Source organism: Schistocerca gregaria, chromosome 1 (assembly GCF_023897955.1).
Source record: "Schistocerca gregaria isolate iqSchGreg1 chromosome 1, iqSchGreg1.2, whole genome shotgun sequence".
Taxonomy (NCBI): Eukaryota; Metazoa; Arthropoda; class Insecta; order Orthoptera; family Acrididae; genus Schistocerca; species Schistocerca gregaria.
This window is the reverse complement of record NC_064920.1, coordinates 1,093,964,192-1,093,984,211: the sequence shown is the minus strand read 5'-3', so window position 1 is coordinate 1,093,984,211 and position 20,020 is coordinate 1,093,964,192. Positions and strand designations below refer to the sequence as shown.

The 20,020-nt window shown below is 46.3% G+C and overlaps 1 protein-coding gene across 1 annotated transcript in view; it reads left to right on the top strand.

Moving 5' to 3' along the window:
• Window positions 1-9,172: 9,172 nt before the first annotated feature.
• LOC126282154 (prostaglandin reductase 1-like) overlaps window positions 9,173-20,020 on the top strand; it is a 32,022-nt gene continuing 21,174 nt past the window's right edge. Inside the window, exon 1 of the mRNA XM_049981673.1 lies at window positions 9,173-9,503. Within this exon, the coding sequence (XP_049837630.1) occupies window positions 9,303-9,503 (201 nt within the window). The 5' untranslated portion in view covers window positions 9,173-9,302. The remainder of the gene's footprint in view (window positions 9,504-20,020) is intronic.

Genomic DNA, 20,020 nt, shown 5'->3' with positions numbered 1-20,020 from the left:
CATACTTGCTCCGGACACTGCGAGAGGGCTGTACAAGCAATAATCGCACGCTCGGCACAGCGGACACACCAGGAACCGCGGTGTTGGCCGTCGAATGGCGCTAGCTGCGCAGCATTTGTGCACCGCCGCCGTCAGTGTCAGCCAGTTTGCCGTGGCATACGGAGCTCCATCGCAGTCTTTGGTAGCATGCCGCGACAGCGTGGACGTGAACCGTATGTGCAGTTAACGGACTTTGAGCGAGGGCGTATAGTGGGCATGCGGGAGGCCGGGTGGACGTACCGCCGAATTGCTCAACACGTGGGGCGTGAGGTCTCCACAGTACATCGATGTTGTCACCAGTGGTCGGCGGAAGGTGCACGTGCCTGTCGACCTGGGACCGGACCGCAGCGACGCACGGATGCACGCCAAGACCGTAGGATCCTACGCAGTGCCGTAGGGGACCGCACCGCCACTTCCCAGCAAATTAGGGACACTGTTGCTCCTGGGGTATCGGCGAGGACCATTCGCAACCGTCTCTATGAAGCTGGGCTACGGTCCCGCACACTGTTAGGCCGTCTTCCGCTCACGCCCCAACATCGTGCAGCCCGCCTCCAGTGGTGTCGCGACAGGCGTGAATGGAGGGACGAATGGTGACGTGTTGTCTTCAGCGATGAGAGTCGCTTCTGCCTTGGTGCCAATAATGGTCGTATGCGTGTTTGGCGCCGTGCAGGTGAGCGCCACAATCAGGACTGCATACGACCGAGGCACACAGGGCCAACACCCGGCATCATGGTGTGGGGAGCGATCTCCTACACTGGCCGTACATCTCTGGTGATCGTCGAGGGGACACTGAATAGTGCACGGTACATCCAAACCGTCATGCTGTTCCAACAGGACAATGCACGTCCGCATGTATCCCGTGCCACCCAACGTGGTGGAAATGGCATGGCAAGCCGTTCCACAGGACTACATCCAGCATCTCTACGATCGTCTCCATGGGAGAATAGCAGCCTGCATTGCTGCGAAAGGTGGATATACACTGTACTAGTGCCGACATTGTGCATGCTCTGTTGCCTGTGTCTATGTGCCTGTGGTTCTGTCAGTGTGATCATGTGATGTATCTGACCCCAGGAATGTGTCAATAAAGTTTCCCCTTCCTGGGACAATGAATTCACGGTGTTCTTATTTCAATTTCCAGGAGTGTATTACGGAGAACCTTCGGGAGCTCAAACTGAAATGCTTGGAGGAAAGCGATGTTCTTCTCGACGACCACTATTGAGAAGATGCAGATAACTGACGTTTGAATCTAACTGCAGACTGATACTACTGCCGCCAACATACATTTTACGTAAGGACCACGAATATAAGAGAAATTAGAACTTGTACGGAGGCGTAAAGGATGTTGGAACATATGTTATTTTCGAACGTTATGAATTACCTCGAAGTGAACGTTCTATTCACCCACAGTCCACACGAATTTGTAAAACATATTTCTTGTAAAACACGACTAGCCCTTTACACACACAAAGTGTTGAGTGCTATTGACAAGGGATTTCAAATTGATTCCCTTTTTATAGATTTCAGAAAGGCTTTTGAAACTCTACCGCACAAGCTACTTGTAGTGAAATTGCGTGCTTAGGGGAATATCATCTCATTTTCCCCCCTGCGGGTTTGGGGGTAAGAATAGGCCCGCGGTATTCCTGCCTCTCGTAAGAGGCGACTGAAAGGAGTCTCAAACGTTTCGGCCTTAATGTGGCGGTCCTCTAAGGGGTCTGACCACTACCTTTCAAGATTTTCTGTTAGTGTGTACCATTTGGGGAAGGACAGCTTACGTGGTGTATTATACATCCATCTTGCCCTAAGATCTGGCACACCCGATATTGTAATGGAGTTGGACTTACATCGAGCTTCCGGCCACATCTGCTGCAATGTGTTCAGGGTAGCGTACATTCCCTCCATAGTGCACTACCATCTTTGCCCTCATGATGTACATGGATATTTTGACACCCAGCATCCAGCACGGTAGCCAGTCCATTGTGTGGGGTTGTCATGTACCCTCTTGGTGGTAGCCCCCTGACTACACAGGGATCGCACTGCTGATGCCTGAGCTGCTACCTCCCCACATATGCCGAGGTGTAGATGCCTATCCCTCTGGTGCATCAGGACTCCTGGCAAAGGCCATCCTGCCAGGTGGCCTTCTCAGCGGCTGGGTGGCGCCCGTGGGGAGAGCCCCTGGTTGGAGTGGGTGGCATCAGGGCGGATGACCCGCAATGAAGCGTGGTACATCATCTCTCGCTGGTGGGCCTCCACCAGCAGTCTCTAAGCGATCGAGGTCTAACCTCAACGGGAAGAAATTAGATCCGAGATCGTTTCCCTCCCTGGCCACTCCATGGGAGGAACGTATGGCTAAAGAAGGCAGTGGAGATTATTCACCTCGGTACCTCGTGTGTACGCGAGTTGATGGGGAATCATTTATGTCGACCAAGCCCCAGTTTTTTGTGGAGCATTTAGAGGACAAGTTCTGGGAGGTGGAGGGCTTGTCCAATATGCGCTCTGGGTCGGTTCTCATCAAAATAGCATCCTCTACCCAGTCACAGAGGTTGCTCACTTGCGACAAGTTGGAGGATGTTTCCGTCACCATAACTCCCCATAAAAGTTTACACATGGTCCAGGGTATTATATTCCACAGGGATCTTTTACTGCAGTCCGACGATGAACTACGCGCCAATCTAGAACGACAGGGTGTTCACTTCGTCCGGCGCGCCCATCGGGGTCTGAGGGTCATCAGGTAGCCACTGGTGCCTTCATCTTGGCCTTCGAAGGTGATGTTTTATCCGAAAAGGTCAAGGTGATGGTTTACCGCTGTGATGTGAAGCTATATATCCCTCCTACGATTCGGTGTTTTAAATGCTGGAAGTTTGGGCACATGTCATCCCGCTGTGCTTCCGGCGTCACATGTCGAGATTGTGGACGTCCATCGAATCTCAATACTCCATGTGCTCCGCCTCCCATCTGTGTTAACTGCGGCGAACACCATTCCCCCTGCTCGCCGGACTGTAGGATCTTCCAGAAAGATCGGAAGATAATGGAATATAAAACCCTGGACCGCCTGACCTACTTTGAGGCTAGGTGGAAATATGACAGGCTCCATCCTGTGCCAATGATGTCAACGTACGCTGCTGCTGCAACGACGGTTCTTCCATCTCCTGTGTCGTCCCGTACGGTTGGTTCTCTTATTGGTCAGAATCCAAAAGCTCCCTTGGTTGTGGGGGGGGGGGGGGCACTTCACACCCTGTTGCTCCTGCTCCATCTTCTTCAGGAGCAACACCGTCCCAATCATCGGGGATATCAGCTCCCCCTTCCCAGCCGGAGAAGTGTAAGACTTCTCCGGCTACTCTCGCCAGGAAGGGGTCCGTTGGGGACCTCCCTTCGCAAGTTCCGACCAGTGGAAAACCGGACACCCACAAGTGGCTGAAACAACCACCAGTCCCTGGTCGTTGGGCCTCACGGTCGTCGTCTGTCCCTGAGACTGACACAGTGAAGCCCGTGAAGCCTGAAGCATCAAAGGCACAGAGAGAAAAACAGAAGAAGAAGAAAGTCCCCAAGGCTAACGACATTGCGGTGGCACCAATCACACCGCTTCCTACAAGCTCTGCGTCTGAGGACGAGGTGGAGATTCTGGCGTCCACTGAGGACCTCGATCTCGCCCGTCCCTCAGACGCCATGGATAGCGCTAGCACCGGTGCTCAATTGGAGGCAGCAGATGACCCAGCGGCGTAATCTGCCTTCCATGTCCCCTTTCTCAGACATGTACAATACCATTCCCTAGTGGAACTGCAGCGGTTTCTTCCACCATCTAGCTGAGCTCCGACAACTTATCAGCCTTCACCCTTTCTTCTTCATTGCTATTCAGGAAACTTGGTTTCCAGCAATGCGAACCCCCGCCCTCCGTGGTTATCGGGGTTATTATAAGAACTGGGCAGCTTATGAAAGGGTGTCTGGTGGCGTCTGCATATATGTCCTTACCTCTCTTCACAGCGCGTCTGTACCTCTACAAACAGCTTTAGAGGCTGTCGCTGTTCGGGTGTGGACGCCACAGGCTGTTACCGTCTGCAGTCTTTACCTTCCACCGGGTGGTGATGTCCCACAGCGTGTCCTGGCTGCTCTGATAGCCCAATTGCCACCACCTTTCTTCTTACTGGGCGACTTCAGCGCGCATAACCCTCAATGGGGTGGGTCAGTGGCGACAGGTCGAGGCGCCACTATTGAGCATTTATTGGCACAGCTCGATCTTTCGCTTTTAAATGATGGTTCCTTCACACACTTCAGCTTGGGGCATGGCACGTACTCCGCCATCGACCTTTCCATCTGCAGCCCTAGCCTCTTACCGTCTGTCCAATGGAGAGTGCATGACGACCTGTGTGGTAGTGACCACTTTCCAATCTTTCTGTCACTGCCACAGCGTCAGTCTTCTCTGCGCCCTTGCTGGTGGGCTATGAATAAGACTGACTGGGACTTGTTTTCCTCCACTGCCGCTATTGAGCATCTCTCTAGTGATGACATTGATGCGGTGGTACAATCGGTCACCATCGGCATCATTACTGCCGCCGAATCTGCCATTCCCCATTCTTCTGGGTCCCCTCGGCGGCCGACTGTGCCTTGGTGGCCGCCTGAGATCGCTGAAGCGCTTAAAGATCGCCGGCGGGCGCTCCAGCGTCACAAGCGACATCACTGCATTGAACACCTCATCACCTTCAAACAGCTGCGTGCACGAGCCCGCCGCCTTATCCGCCAAAGCAGACAGGAGTGCTGGGAGCGGTATGTGTCCACCATTGGCCCCCATATCTCTCCATCGCAGGTCTGGGTCAAGATCCGACGCCTTTAGGGCTATCGGACCCCAGTCAGCGTCCCTGTGCTCTCACTGAATGGAGAGTTTGTACAGACTCCGGCGAAATTGCCGACAGCTTGACAGAGCATTTTGCTATGAGTTCCGCTTCTGCTAATTACCCCCTGGCCTTCCACTCCATTAAAGGGCGGATGGAACGTCGGAGCCTTTCGTTTCGCACCCACCATCCTGAATCGTACAATGTTCCATTCACCAAGTGGGAATTTCGAAGTGCCCTAGCCGCTTGCACTGATATCGATCCTGGGCCAAATCGCATCCACTGTCAGATGCTGAAACGCCTTTCAGTGGACTGCCAGCGACGGCTCCTCGACCTTTACAACCGTATTTGGGTCGAGGGTGAGTTTCCGTCGCAATGGCGGGAAAGTATTGTTATCCCAATTCTGAAACCGGGCAAGAACCCTTTGGATGTGGACAGCTACCGTCCCATTATCCTCACCAACGTTTTTTGGAAGTTGCTTGAACGGATGGTGAGCCGGCGGATGAACTGGGTACTGGAGTCTCGGGGCTTTCTGGCTCCGTCTCAGAGTGGGTTCCGGAAAGGCCGCTCCGCCGCCGGCAATTTGGTGAGCCTGGAGTGGGCCATTCGTACTGCCTTTGCCCGCCGTCAGCACCTGGTCGCTGTCTTTTTCGACATGCTGAAGGCGTATGATACGACATGGCGTCATCTCATCCTTTCTACGCTTCATGAATGGGGTCTTCGGGGCCCTCTGCCGATCTTCATACGAAATTTTCTGTCGTATCGTACCTTCCGCGTGCAAGTGGCAGCCTTCCATAGTTCCTTCCGACTAAAGGGGAACAGGGTACCACAGGGATCTGTCCTCAGTGTCTGCCTGTTTTTAATAGCCATTAACGACCTCACTGCGGGCGTGGGAAATTATGTCTCTGCTTCCCTGTATGCTGACGACTTCTGCATTTACTACAGTTCTATTGGCATTGCAGCTGCTGAACGTCAGGTACAGGGCGCAATCCGCAAGGCGCAGTCTTGGGCTGTAGCGCATTTCTCAGTTTTCGGTTGCCAAGACCTGCGTTATGCATTTCTGCCGGCGCCGAACGGTCCATCCTGAGCCGCGGCTTTATCTTGACAACGACCTTCTTGCTGTGGTGGAGACACACAGGTTTTTGGGTGTACTTTTTGATGCTCGGTTGACTTGGCTGCCTCATATTCGGCAGCTTAAACAGGCGTGTTGGCGGCATCTAAATGCTCTGAGATGCTTGAGCCACACCCCCTGGGGCGCTGACCGATCTACCCTGTTATGGCTGTACCAGGCGTTAATCCAGTCTCGTCTGGACTATGGGAGCCTGGCTTATGGCTCAGCATCCCCATCTGCGTTGCGGGTGCTGGACCCAATCCTCCACAGCTGGATACGCCTTGCCACTGGTGCCTTCTGGACCAGCCCTGTGGACAGCATACTTGTGGAGGCAGGTGTATCTCCACTGCGGTTACGACGCCAACAATTACTGGCTGCTTATGCTGCCCATGTTTTTAGCTTGCCCGGGCACCCAAATTATCGTGCCCTGTTCCCGCAGTCAGTCGTCTGTCTACCAGACCGTCGGCCCCAGTCGGGTTGTCCGATCACTGTAGGCGTCAAAGGGCTTCTCTCAGGGCTTCGGGTTTTCCCTGTTCCACCTCCTTTCCGGCCTCACCCTTGCCTTCTGCTCGAATTGGCACAGGGCCCGAAGGACTCAGTCCCTCCGGAGCCCTTCCGACGCCGCTTTTATTCTATCCTGGCCACGTATCAGGGCTCTGGCTTTGTTTTCACTGACGACTCGATGGTTGCTGGTCTTGTCGGTAATGCTCTGACTTTAGGAGACCACTATGAACAACAATCATTGCCAGCTGGCTGCGGCGTTTTTGCTGCTAAGCTGTCGCCATCTTTCGGGCCCTAGACTATATCCGCTCCTGCTCAGGTGAGTCCTTCGTTATCTGTTGCGATTCCCTGAGCGGTTTGCAAGCTCTCTACCAGTGTTTCCTTCGTTCTGGTCTGGTGATGGCTATCCATGAGTCCCTACATACTCTTGCCCGTTACGGCCGCTCTGTGGTCTTTGTGTGGACCCCCGTTCATGTCGGTATCCGGGGCAATGAACATGTTGACCGCCTGGCCAAACAGGCCACCAGTGAACCAACTCTAGACATTGGCCTCCCGGAGACTGACTTGAAGGCAGTCTTATGCCGCAAAGTTATCTCGCTTTGGGACGCTGAAAGGCGCGGTCTGGCCATTCCTAACAAACTCCGTGCCGTCAAGGAGACGACGACTGTGTGGCACTCCTCCTTGCTCGTCTCTCTCAAGGAGTCTGTCGTCCTCTGCCGACTCCGCATTGGGCACACACGGATGACCCACGGCCACTTATTGCGCCGTAAGGACCCCCCCCCCCCCCCCCCCTCTATGTCGCTGTGGCTCGGCATTGACAGTGGTCCACATCTTGTTGGACTGTCCACTTTTATCTGTGCTCAGGCAGACGTTTGCGCCACCTGACACGCTCTCTGCCCTTTTAATAAATGACTCTGACATGGTGGACTTAGTTTTGCGTTTTATTCGGGCAGGGGGTTTTTATCATTTAATTTGAGTGTTTATGTTTTTTAGTGTTGATTCTGGCTTTTAGCCTCTGATTTTAAACTGATTTTTTAATGTGTTATTGGTGGTTGGCTTTTCCTCTTTTTTTTCTCTATGGTCGACCAACCACCGTCACACCCTGTGTGTTTTAATTTGTTTTGTCTGGTCTCTGACGGAGTATTTCTCGTCCTGTTTCGTCTGCTGTCTTTCCTGTTGTTCGTTTTTTATTCACTTTGGGTAGTTTTAAATTTTTTTTGAAAAATGGGACCGATTACCGTCGCAGTCTGGTCGCTTTAATCCCACAAACCAACCAATCTATCATATCATTTTGTGTCTGGATATATCATTTCTTGTCAGAGAGGTTACAGTTCGTAGTAATTGACGGAAAGTCATCGAATAAAACAGAAGTGACTTCTGGCGTTCCCCAACCTATGTAACAGCCCTCTGCTGTTTCGTATCTATATAAACGATTTATCAGGTAATCTGAACAGCTGTCAGTTTATCTGCAGATAATAATGTCGTTTTTCGTCTTGTAAAGTCATTAGAAGATCAAAACAAACTGCAAAACGATTTAGAAAGAATATCTGAATCGTGCGAATACTGGCAAATGGCCCTAAATAATTAAAAGTGTGTGGTTATCTACATGAGTAACTTTGGTTACACGATAAATCAGTCTAACCATAAAGCCGAAAATTCAACTGGACACCTAGGTATTACAGTTACGAACAGTTTAAATTAGAAAAAACACATCGAAAATGTTGCGGGGTAGGCGAACCAAAGACTGCATTTTATCGGCAGGATAAACCTAATAAACAGACTACCTACACTACCCTTGTACGTCCTCTTTTGGAGTACTGCTGCACGGTCTGGGACCCTTACCACATATGATTGACGGAGTACATCGAAAAAGTCCTAATAAAAGAAACACCTTTTGCATTATGACGAAATAAGGGAGAGTGTGTCAAGGACATGGTTCAGGATTTGGGATGTACACTATCAAAATAAGGCAATTTTCGTTGCGGCAAAATTCCCCACGAACTTCCAATAACCAAGTTTCCCCTCTGAATGCGACAAAATTTGGTTGCCACCGACCTACACAGAGACAAACGTTCATCATAATAAAATATGGAAAAACAGAGCTCGATGGAAAGATATAGGTGCTCGTTTTTCGAGCGCCCTGTTCGAGAGTGTTGTGATAGAGAATTATTGCGGAGGTGGTTCGATGAATCCTCTGCCAAGCACTTCAATATGATAATAGCAGAGGAAATGACTATCTCAAAACACATGACATCTTAATCATTGAGAAGCGTGAAAAACTAACTTGTATTAAATCGAAGGGTACATTACGAAGACTACACTCATCCAGTGTTTACTAATGAGGGCGCTCAATGACTTACAACAAAAGTTAAAAATGCTGTTTTCTATGTGAGAGATGGATTCTTTAAAGAGTCGGCGGTGGTGTGGTGCTGCTGCTAATAATACATCGGGCAATAAATAAGATATCATCATTGCGGTACAAGGAAGTTATTCGAAATGTAACGACGCTCAATACGGCACGTCGCAATGGGACTTCGGAATACGTGGAGGACTTGGCTCGCTGATATGCTTGGATGACGCAGCGGTTCCTTCTCTGCCGGTCCGTACAAAGATGGCGGTTGCCTCGCAGCTACCCTAGTGTCCTTGACTATTGCGTCACCAAGCCACCTGATATAAGAGACCTGGCTCGGCGTATAACCTTGCAAAAGACTTCGCGTCGGCAGCAGGTACGTGAGCGCTTCAGCTACGACAACATCCGACTTATTCCATCTGAAGGCAGCTAAACAGGTCGCGAACACTACCGTACGTAACTGGCGCAGCAGTCATCTATGTCGAAGGCACGCAAGTTCGTCATTGCAAGTCTCTTCAAAGGAGAGCCGAAAGTCGACGACTTCAGTATCGAGAAAGAAGAACTACCATCATTGAAGCATGGCCAGATACTGTGCGAGGCGGAGTACATCAGCGTCGACCCCTACCAGAGGGCGTACACGCAGAGGCACAAGGTTGGGGCTACCATGATCGGATCACAGGTTCGTAGTATTCATACTTGTCTGTGAAACTTAGCTAACAGTTGCACTAAATTCCTATTCATTCTTCCGCCCCATCTGACACTACCTATAGAAACACAGCTATTTCAAAACCCCACCCTAAGAATTTCCTCGATCGTAATGTGATTAATTCGATGGCAGCACTCGATTTCAGGTCTGTAATCCGGAAGTTCACTTGTGCTGTGGCTGTTGTAAGTGTTATCATAAGTAGCTCATTCCTAATACTGGACGTGCTTTCTTGAATTTTCCAAATTACTTTTGCTTGGTTTTCACAAGAGTTTGACGAACTGACGATATGCGCGGAAAAACGGGCTAAACCTCGAACGTGGAAACTTAAGAGATAAGGGTTGCCATCTGTTCCTGGGTACGGGAACTATCAAAATATCCTATTATCCAAATATCCTGATGTGATACTTAGGGGTGAGACCAATGTCAGTTTTGATAGTTCCCGCAGCCAGAAACAGATGGCATCACTTATCTCTAAGTTTTTACATTTGAGGGTTAGCCCGTTTACCCGGGCATGGCTTAAATTGTACATCAGCCTGACCTACCGCAAAATTAACTCACTTTCAACTGAAGCTTGGCGTCTACAAAAAAGTTTTTAAAGACGTGTCCCTCTCCACCAGTTTAAGGAAAGTTCTGTCACAAAATAATGTAAAAATAGATATTAAATCATATAATTAACGTAGTTGAAGGCTTTTTTTGTTAATATTTACTTCAGTCTTTCGTTGTACATTCAATTCGGTTTCATATATAATAATATGTTAACAAAATATTTGAAGTGAATATCTCCAGAAATTGAAAGGGACTCCCAATTTACGGGTGAAGGGCCTCATCTTAACGAATTTTGGTACTGATTACAAAACTTATCTTGTAGTTTGAGAGTCTAAGCTATATTAATTCATCTAATGTATTTGGATTACTGACGAATGTGCATTGCATGATCTTTCTGTCTTCCAGCATTTGCTGAATAAATTTTAGTTGTGAAATCAGGCTTTTAATTCCATTTGAAATTATGAAACAGTTTCTGTTATGGTTGTATGTTACATAATTTACAAATGAGCCAAATGGGTTGGTCTGACATGGAAATCATTATCCTACTAAGGTCTTAGTTTGCAGTCGATACTCAATTCACGGTAACAAGATATGGGGTGATGAATTAAACTCGTTTCCACTTTTGACATATGAACACTAATCATAATTTCATAATAAATTCGTATAAATCCAGGAAAGCTCGTAATGACTGCTTTACCGAACGACAAACTCTTCTGCTACGTCAGTGTTACTAAAATCAAAACACATAAAACGCTTGCGAACACACTCAGAAGTTTGTAACAGTCAATTAAATGTTAAGATCACCAGCAATTTTAAATTTCTATTCTTTTGCTCACCTTTACATAGCCCTGGAGGGCCCAGTATGAGCACTACAATGCACAATGCGCTTTGGTTAGTTAGTACTGCATCTAGCTTTATGAACTGACTGAATTTAAGTGTGTGAAGAAAATCACTCAGTAGTGTAATCAAATTTAGCTTTAACATGCTGTATTCCTCAGTCCGAGCCATATCTAAAGAAAATGGTTCTCAGGCATATACTTTGCATGATTCTGACAGTGAATTTCGATAATTTAAACTAACAAAAAATCGTTTTCGTTTCAAATTTAACGAAAGTAGCTACGCCAAATTTTGGCAACGAACACCGGAAGCCCGTAAAACACGAAAATTCTCTCGAATAAATTCGTATTAAATAAGGAAATGCCTATAATTTTGTACAGTTATAACTATAGCAGCCAAATAAATCCGCACTTGCTTATGAGTAAGTCCTAAAATAACGTCTTATTGAACGTAAACAGCGGTCAGCTGTCAGATTGGGATGTCCCACCAGTAGCGTGCCTTGCAACAATGGCAGACGAGCCGCCTAACTGGGACTGGTCAACCGGCCGTTGTGGCCGAGCGGTTCTAGGCGCTTCAGTCGTGAACCGCGCTGCTGCTACGGTCGCAGGTTCCAATCCTGCCTCTGGCATGGATGTGTGTAATGTCCTTAGGTTAGTTAGGTTTAAGTAGTTCTAAGTCTAGGGGAATGATGACCTCAAATGTTAAGTACCATAGTGCTCAGGGCCACTTGAACCATTTTTTTTTTGGGGGGGGGGGGGCTCAAAATTTAATGGTAGTGTCCACCAGAACATAGGCGGGATGGGACATTCCGCAACAAAACACGAAACTGCGCCAGGTATGCTCGATAAAATGGTTACACACATATATGAGAACAAAGCCCACGAAAATAATACATGATACACCTGCAGTAACAAATACAATAAAATGAACAAATAAGGTGTTGGTAATAAGTGGCAACAGCTAATATTAATGGTGGAGCAACAAGGTCAGCATAGATAGTAAACACACATCACTGAAATTACACTGATTTCTAAGGAAAACAAATATTGCGAAAAGTTTATCGCAATAAAGACATTACATTTTTAACTACACGAAATTCTTTGAGTCTTTATAGGGACCGAGAGCTTAGCATTGCAGCTTACCTTTCTGTAGACAATGCACTGTGACGTCAGCAGCCACTCTGTGATGCTGGCAGCCTAATTAGTGTAGCCCCATCAGCCATGAAATTAAAATGGATAAATCCTCTTCCTCAGTGTATGATTATATTATCTTGCGCTGCAGCTGTTTTGTCATAAACCAGTTAGACGTAGTTGTTGTTCTATAAAATGACATTAATATGTGTACGATTACAACATTCTTTACACTCGTGTATCTGTTTCTAATTTCCCGTACACAGTTTCAAAACAGTGTAGAAAGCACATTTACTTTCCGATCGCGAAGTTACAGTCCGTCCGATTTTAGCAGTCACAATCACAATTTCAACGTCCTGACGGAAACAGAAACATACGTTATAAACACTTCAAAAGTCCCCTCGACAAGCAGCCATGTTTTAACCCACGAGGCAGCTCATTAAGTTCCACACAAGATAACAAGTTCAAGGTACATTAACTCGTGCAAATCAGTTACGTGCAAAACGGTACTGTTGTAACAGCGGTATCTACAGTCCATTCGCTTGAGCATTATCACTGCTGTTTGTAGTACTCAATGACGCTCACTGTATTCACTGTCCACCATTTCGTTTTGTAGCGTCCACGTCGAAATTTAGTTTATATGTGATCGAATGAATAAGAGCGCCGCCATAGATTTTCAACTGCTTCTTTCTAGAACAATTGTGCAACCCAGGCGCGCCCACAACGACGGTGCACTTAATGTCACTCTTCCATTGCCATCTGTCCACATTGCTCCTGTAACTCACTGCACATAGCTGTGCTGCGTATTACATACGTTTTCACACACAGCGCATTTCACAAAAGCATTACAAAGAAGATCAAATATATGTTGACACTTTTGCATACTCAGGTAAAAGAGACTGTGGTAGCAATATTAAATAAAAAAATCAGTTTTTGGTTTCATATTATCGAAAAAACAACAAATATTAAAAAACGAAGTAGAAGGAAAGAAAGAAGAAAAAGAAAAAAAAATATTTCTCGTAATTATCAATATAAAATAAAAATGTTGTCTTGGGTGCAGACATTTTTATTTTCAAACTTCAATTAGTCGTCTCGCGGATGGTAGACATCTACCACACCCATGGCCTAGGGGTAGCGTCTTTGATTAGTCCTCGCTTACGGATTCAGAACCCGCCCACGGTTAAATTTTGATTAATAACAAGCATTGGCGGCCAAAAACATTCGGCATAAGAAGTCAGCCTCATCCTGCCAACGCCCTTGTCAAAGAGGACGGTGAAGCGGACAAAGGTTCAGGGTACTCTCCTGGCCTAGGGGTGGGAAACTGCCCCTAAAGATCAGGAATGATCAACGCGAAAAGGATGCAAAAGGGAATGGGAACCACTGCATTGAAGACCCACAATGTGTATCCACAGGATATTTGACCTGTAATTGGAAAAGTATCATGTTGATCTCTCCATTGGCAAAGCTTACCGGAATGTTCCCCCATTCGGATCTTCGGGAGGGGCTTTCCAGGGGTGAGGGGAACATGAGAATGTCAGAAGCTTCAAGGTGGTGTGGAAGCTAGAAAACCTGAAATGGGTACTGCAAATGCTGAATCTAGATATAGTAGGGGTCAGTGAAATGAAATGTAAAGAAGACAAGGATTTCGTCACATGAGATAGAATAACAGCAACAGTGGCAGAAAATAGTATAACGGGAGTAGGATTCGTTATCAATGGGGAGTTAGGCCAGAGAGTATGTTACTATCAACAGGTCAGTCACAGCGTTGTTCTTATAAGAATCGACAGCAAACCAACACCGACAACGACAGTTAAGGTAGAGATGCCGTCGTCGCCAGCTGAAGACGAAGATAGAGAAAAGGTATATGAGGATTTTGAAAGCGTAATACAGTACCTAAAAGGAAATGAAAATCTAAGAGTCACGGGGGACTTGTGTAGGGTAAGAAGTAGAACAAAAGGTTACTGAAGATTATTGGCTTGGGACAAGGAATAAGATGAGAGAAAGACTCATTGAGTTATGTACGAATGGACATCTCTAAAAAGGGGAATCACAGAAGTTAAAAAGTAAAACATAGATACAAAGAAGGTAACTGCCAAGGAACAATGGGCAACAAAAGAAATATTTCAGTTGAAATACAAATGAAAGAAGTACGAAAACGTCCAGGAAAATTATGGAATACAGAAATACGAGTCACTGAGGAATGAAATAAATAGGAGGTGTAGGAAACTAAGACGAAGGGGCTGCACGAGAAATGTGAAGAAATCAAACAGATATGATTGTCGGAAGGACTGACTCAACCTATAGGAAAGCCAAAACAACCTTCCGTGAATTTACATTAAAAAAAAGGTGTGCCATTAAAAGTGCAACGGGAATTCCATAGTTAAATGCACAGGAGAGAGTGGATAGGTGGAAAAATGACATTGAAGGACTCTATGGGGGGAAGAATTGTCTGATGTGATAGAAGAATCTGAGTCGCTTTGGAAAAGATGGAGGGTTCAGTATTAGATTTTAAAAGAGCTTTGGAGTACTTAAGATCAAATAAGGCAGAAGGGATGATAACATTCCACCAGAATTTCTAAAGTTATTGGGGAAGTGGCAAAAAAGCCACTATTCACGTTTGGGTGTAGAATGAGCCTGGGGACGTGCCATCCGACGTTCGGAAAAATATCAAGCACACAATTCCTAATACTGCAAGAGTTGACAACAGCTCATGCATCCAAGTTGCTAACAAGAATACCATATATAAGAATGGAAAAGAAACTGAAGATGTGTTAGATGACGATCGGTTTGGATTTAGGAAAGGAATTCTGAGGTTGCGGTAGATAATGGAAGCAAGGCTAAAGAGAAACCAAGAAGTTTCATAGGATTTGTCGACCTATAAAAGGCGTTCGACAATGTGAAATGGTGCAAGATGTTCGGATTTCTGGGAACAATAGAGGTAAGCTATAAGGAGAGACGGGCAATAATATACAAAAGAGCCAACAGGGAATAATAAGAGTGGACGACCAAAAACGAAGTGCTCGGATTAGAAAGTGTGTAACACAGGGATGCAGTCATTCACCGCTACTGCTAAATCTGTATACCGAAGAAGCAATGATTGAAGTAAAAGAAAGATCCAGAGTGGTATTAAAATTCAAGGTGAAAGATATCAGTCGCTGATGAAATTCCTATCTTGAGTAACGTGAAGAAGAATTACATGATCTGCGAATGGAATGAACAGTCTAATGAGTACAGAATATGCACTGAAAGTAAATCGAAGAAAGACGAAACTAATGGGGAATAGCAGAAATGAGAGCAGCAGAAACTTAACATCAGATTGATGGTCGCTAAGAAAATTAAGTTAAGGAATTCAGCTACTTATGCGGCAAAATAACCAACGACGGACGGAGCAAGGAGGATATGAAAAGCAGACCAGCACTAGCAAAAAGGTCGTCACTGGCAAAGAGACCTACTAGTATTAAACATAAGCCTTAATTTGAGGAAGAAATGTCTGAGATTATACGTCTGGAGCACAGCATTTTATAGTAGTAAAGCGAGGACAGTGGGAAAACTGGAACAGAAGAGAATAAAGTCATTAGAGATCTGGAGCTACAGACGAGTGTTGAAAATCAGGTTTATTAATAACGTAAGGATTGAGGATGTTCGGCGCAGAATCGTAGAGGAAAGGAATATGTGGACGACACTGAGAAGAAGAAGGGACAGGGTGATAGGACATTTGTTAAGAGATCAGGGAATGACTTCCATGGTACTAGAGGGAGCTGTAGAGGGCAAAAACTGTAGAGGAAGACAGAGATTGTAGTAAGTGCAGCAAATAAATGACGTAGGTTGCAAGTGCTACTCTGAGATGAAGAAGCTGACACAGGAGAGGAGCTCGTGGCAAGCTGCTCAAACCAGTCAGAAGATTGATGACCCAACATACAAAAAAGGCACCTTCACACTATAGAGACTGGTCACTGAGCACGCAGTCCAAAAAACCATGTAAATAATTCGGCAAAATTTGATTACAATATAAAAGAAACCCTTGATTCAAGTATCATGAAAGAAGGTTGCATACATGGAAGAAGCTAGGAGATACTAAAATGTATCAGAGAGATTATATAATGGTAAGACAGAGATTCAGGAACCAGGTTTTAAATTCTAAGACATTTCCAGGGTCAGATGTGGACTCTGACCACAATCTATTGGTTGTGAACTGTAGTTTATTGAAGAAACTGCAAAATGGTGGGAATTTAAGGATATGAGATCTGGATAAACTGAAAGAACCAGAAGTTGTAGAGAGCTTCAGGGAGAGCATTAGGGAACGATTGACAAGACTGGGGGAATACAGTAGAAGAAGAATGAGTAGCTTTGAGAGACGAAATAGCGAAGGTAGCACAGGATCAAGCAGGTAAAAAGACGAGGGGTAGTTGAAATTCTTGGGTAGCAGAAGAGATATAGAATTTAATTGATGAAAGAAAAAAATATAAAAATGCAGTAAATGAAGCAGGCCAAAAGGAACACAAACGTCTCAAAAATGAGAAAAGAGATCTACAGGAAGTACAAAATAGCTAAGCAGGGATGGCTAGAGGACAAATGTTACGATGTAGAGACACTTCTCACTAGGGATAAGACAGATACTGCCTACAGGAATATTAAAGAGACCTTTGGAGGAAAGAGAACGACTTGGATGAATATCAAGAACTCAGATGAAAACCCAATTCTAGGCAAAGAAGGAAAGCAGAAAGGAAATGGAGTATATAGATGGTCTATACAAGGGCGATGTTCTTGAGGACAATATTATAGAAATAGAAGAGAATGCAGATAAAGATGAAATAGGAGATATGATACTGGGTGAAGAGTTTGACAGAGCACTGAAAGACCTAATTCGAAACAAGGCCCCGGGAGTAGACAACATCCAGTTACAACTACTGACACCCTTTGGAGAGCTGGGCCCAACAAAACTCTACCAGCTGGTGAGCAAGATGTATGTATACCCTCAGACTTCAAGAAGAATATAATAATTCCAATCCCAAAGAAAGCAGCTGTTGATAGATATGAAAATTATCGAACTATCAGTTTAATAAGTCACAGCTGCAAAATACTAACACAAATTCTTTACAGACGAATGGAAAAACTGGTAGAAACCGACCTTCGCTTCCATTCATGGCTAAACTCCATACAAATACTTTTAGAAACGATTTCCTGACACTTAAATCTATACTCGATGTTAGCAAAATTCTCTTCTTCCGAAACGCATTCCTTGACATTGCCAGTCTACATTTTGTATCCTCCTGCTTCGACCATCATCAGTTATTTTGATCCGCAAATAGCAAAACTCATTTACTACTTTAAGTGTCTCATTTCCTAATCTAATTCCCTCAGCATCACCTGATTTAATTTGATTGCATTCCATTATCCTCGTTTTGCTTTTGTTGATGTCCATCTTATATACTCCTTTCAAGACACTGTCCATTCCGTTCAGCTGCTCTTCCAGGCCCTTTGCTGTCTCTGACACAATTACAATGTCATCGGCGAACCTCAAAGTTTTTATTTATTCTCCATGGATTTTAATTCCTACTCCAAATTTTCCTTTTGTTTCCTTTAGTACTGCTCAATATGCAGATTGAATAACATAGGCTGTCTCACTCCCTTCCCAACCACTGCTTTCTTTCATGTCCCTCGACTCTTGTAACTGCCACTTGGTTTCTGTACAAATTGTAAATATCCTTTCGCTCCCTATATTTTACCCCTGACTTCTTCAGGATTTGAAAGAGAGTATTCCAGTCAAACGCTTTCTCTAAGTCTACAAATGTTAGAAACATAGATTTGCCTTTCCTTACTCTATTTTCTAAGATAAGTCCTAGAATCATTATTGCCTCACGTGTTCCAACATTTCTACGGAATCCAAACTGATCTTCCCCGAGGTCGGCTTCTACCAGTTTTTCGATTCGTCTGTAAAGAATTCGTGTTAGTATTTTGCAGCTGTGGTTTATTAAACTGATATTTCGGTGATTTTCACATCTATCAACACCTGTTTTCTTTGGGATTGGAATTATTATATTCTTCTTGAAGTCTGAAGGTATTTCGCCTGTCTCATACATCTTGCTCAGCAGATGCTACAGTTTTGTTAGGCATGGCTGTCTCAAGGCTGTCAGTAGTTCTAATAGAATGTTCTCTACTCGTGGGGCCTTGTTTCGTCATAGGTCATTCAGTGCTCTGTCAAACTCTTCACCCAGTATCATATCTCCTATTTCATCTTCGTCTACATTCTCTTCCATTTCTATAATATTGTCCTCAAGAACATTGCCCTCTATATATTCCTTCCACCTTTCTGCTTTCCCTTCTTTGCTTATAACTGACTTTCCATCTGAGCTCTTGATATTCATGGTTGTGGTTCCCTTTTCTCCACAGCTTCACTCCTGGAAATTGAAATAAGAACACCGTGAATTCATTGTCCCAGGAAGGGGAAACTTTATTGACACATTCCTGGGGTCAGATACATCGCATGATCACACTGACAGAACCACAGGCACATAGACACAGGCAACGGAGCATGCACAATGTCGGCACTACTACAGTGTATATCCACCTTTCACAGCAATGCAGGCTGCTATTCTCCCATGGAGACGATCGTAGAGATGCTGGATGTAGTCCTGTGGAACGGCTTGCCATGCCATTTCCACCTGGCGCCTCAGTTGGACCAGCGTTCGTGCTGGACGTGCAGACCGCGTGAGACGACGCTTCATCCAGTCCCAAACATGCTCAATGGGGGACAGATCCGGAGATCTTGCTGGCCAGGGTAGTTGACTTACACCTTCTAGAGCACGTTGGGTGGCACGGGATACATGCGGACGTGCATTGTCCTGTTGGAACAGCAAGTTCCCTTGCCGGTCTAGGAATGGTAGAGCGATGGGTTCGATGACGGTTTGGATGTACCGTGCACTATTCAGTGTCCCCTCGACGATCACCAGAGGTGTACGGCCAGTGTAGGAGATCGCTCCCCACACCATGATGCCGGGTGTTGGCCCTGTGTGCTTCGGTCGTATGCAGTCCTGATTGTGGCGCTCACCTGCAGGGCGCCAAACACGCATACGACCATCATTGGCACCAAGGCAGAAGCGACTCTCATCGCTGAAGACGACACGTCTCCATTCGTCCCTCCATTCACGCCTGTCGCGACACCACTGGAGGCGGGCTGCACGATGTTGGGGCGTGAGCGGAAGCCCAGCTTCATGGAGACGGTTGCGAATGGTCCTCGCCGATATCCCAGGAGCAACAGTGTCCCTAATTTGCCGGGAAGTGGCGGTGCGGTCCCCTACGGCACTGCGTAGGATCCTACGGTCTTGGCGTGCATCCGTGCGTCGCTGAGATCCGGTCCCAGGTCGACGGGCACGTGCACCTTCCGCCGACCACTGGCGACAACATCGATGTACTGTGGAGACCTCACGCCCCACGTGTTGAGCAATTCGGCGGTACGTCGACCCGGCCTCCCGCATGCCCACTATACGCCCTCGCTCAAAGTCCGTCAACTGCACATACGGTTCACGTCCACGCTGTCGCGCCATGCTACCAGTGTTAAAGACTGCGATGGAGCTCCGTCTGCCACGGCAAACTGGCTGACATTGACGGCGGCGGTGCACAAATGCTGCGCAGCTAGCGCCATTCGACGGTTAACACCACGGTTCCTGGTGTGTCCGCTGTGCCGTGCGTGTGATCATTGCTTGTAAGCCCTCTCGCAGTGTCCGGAGCAAGTATGGTGGGTCTGACACACCGGTGTCAATGTGTTCTTTTTTTCCATTTCCAGGAGTGTATTTGTAATGCAATTAAATATCAGAGGTTAAGGTAAATTTTTATGTATTATTACCATTGCTACTTTTTCTAGCATCACAGAAGTTTGAAACCCTCCCCACCCTGCCGCCCCCGCCACCGTCGGGATTAATGGTGCTTGGTGGAGATAAGTGTTTGACGTCCCGTCGACAACGAGGTCATCGGAGTTGG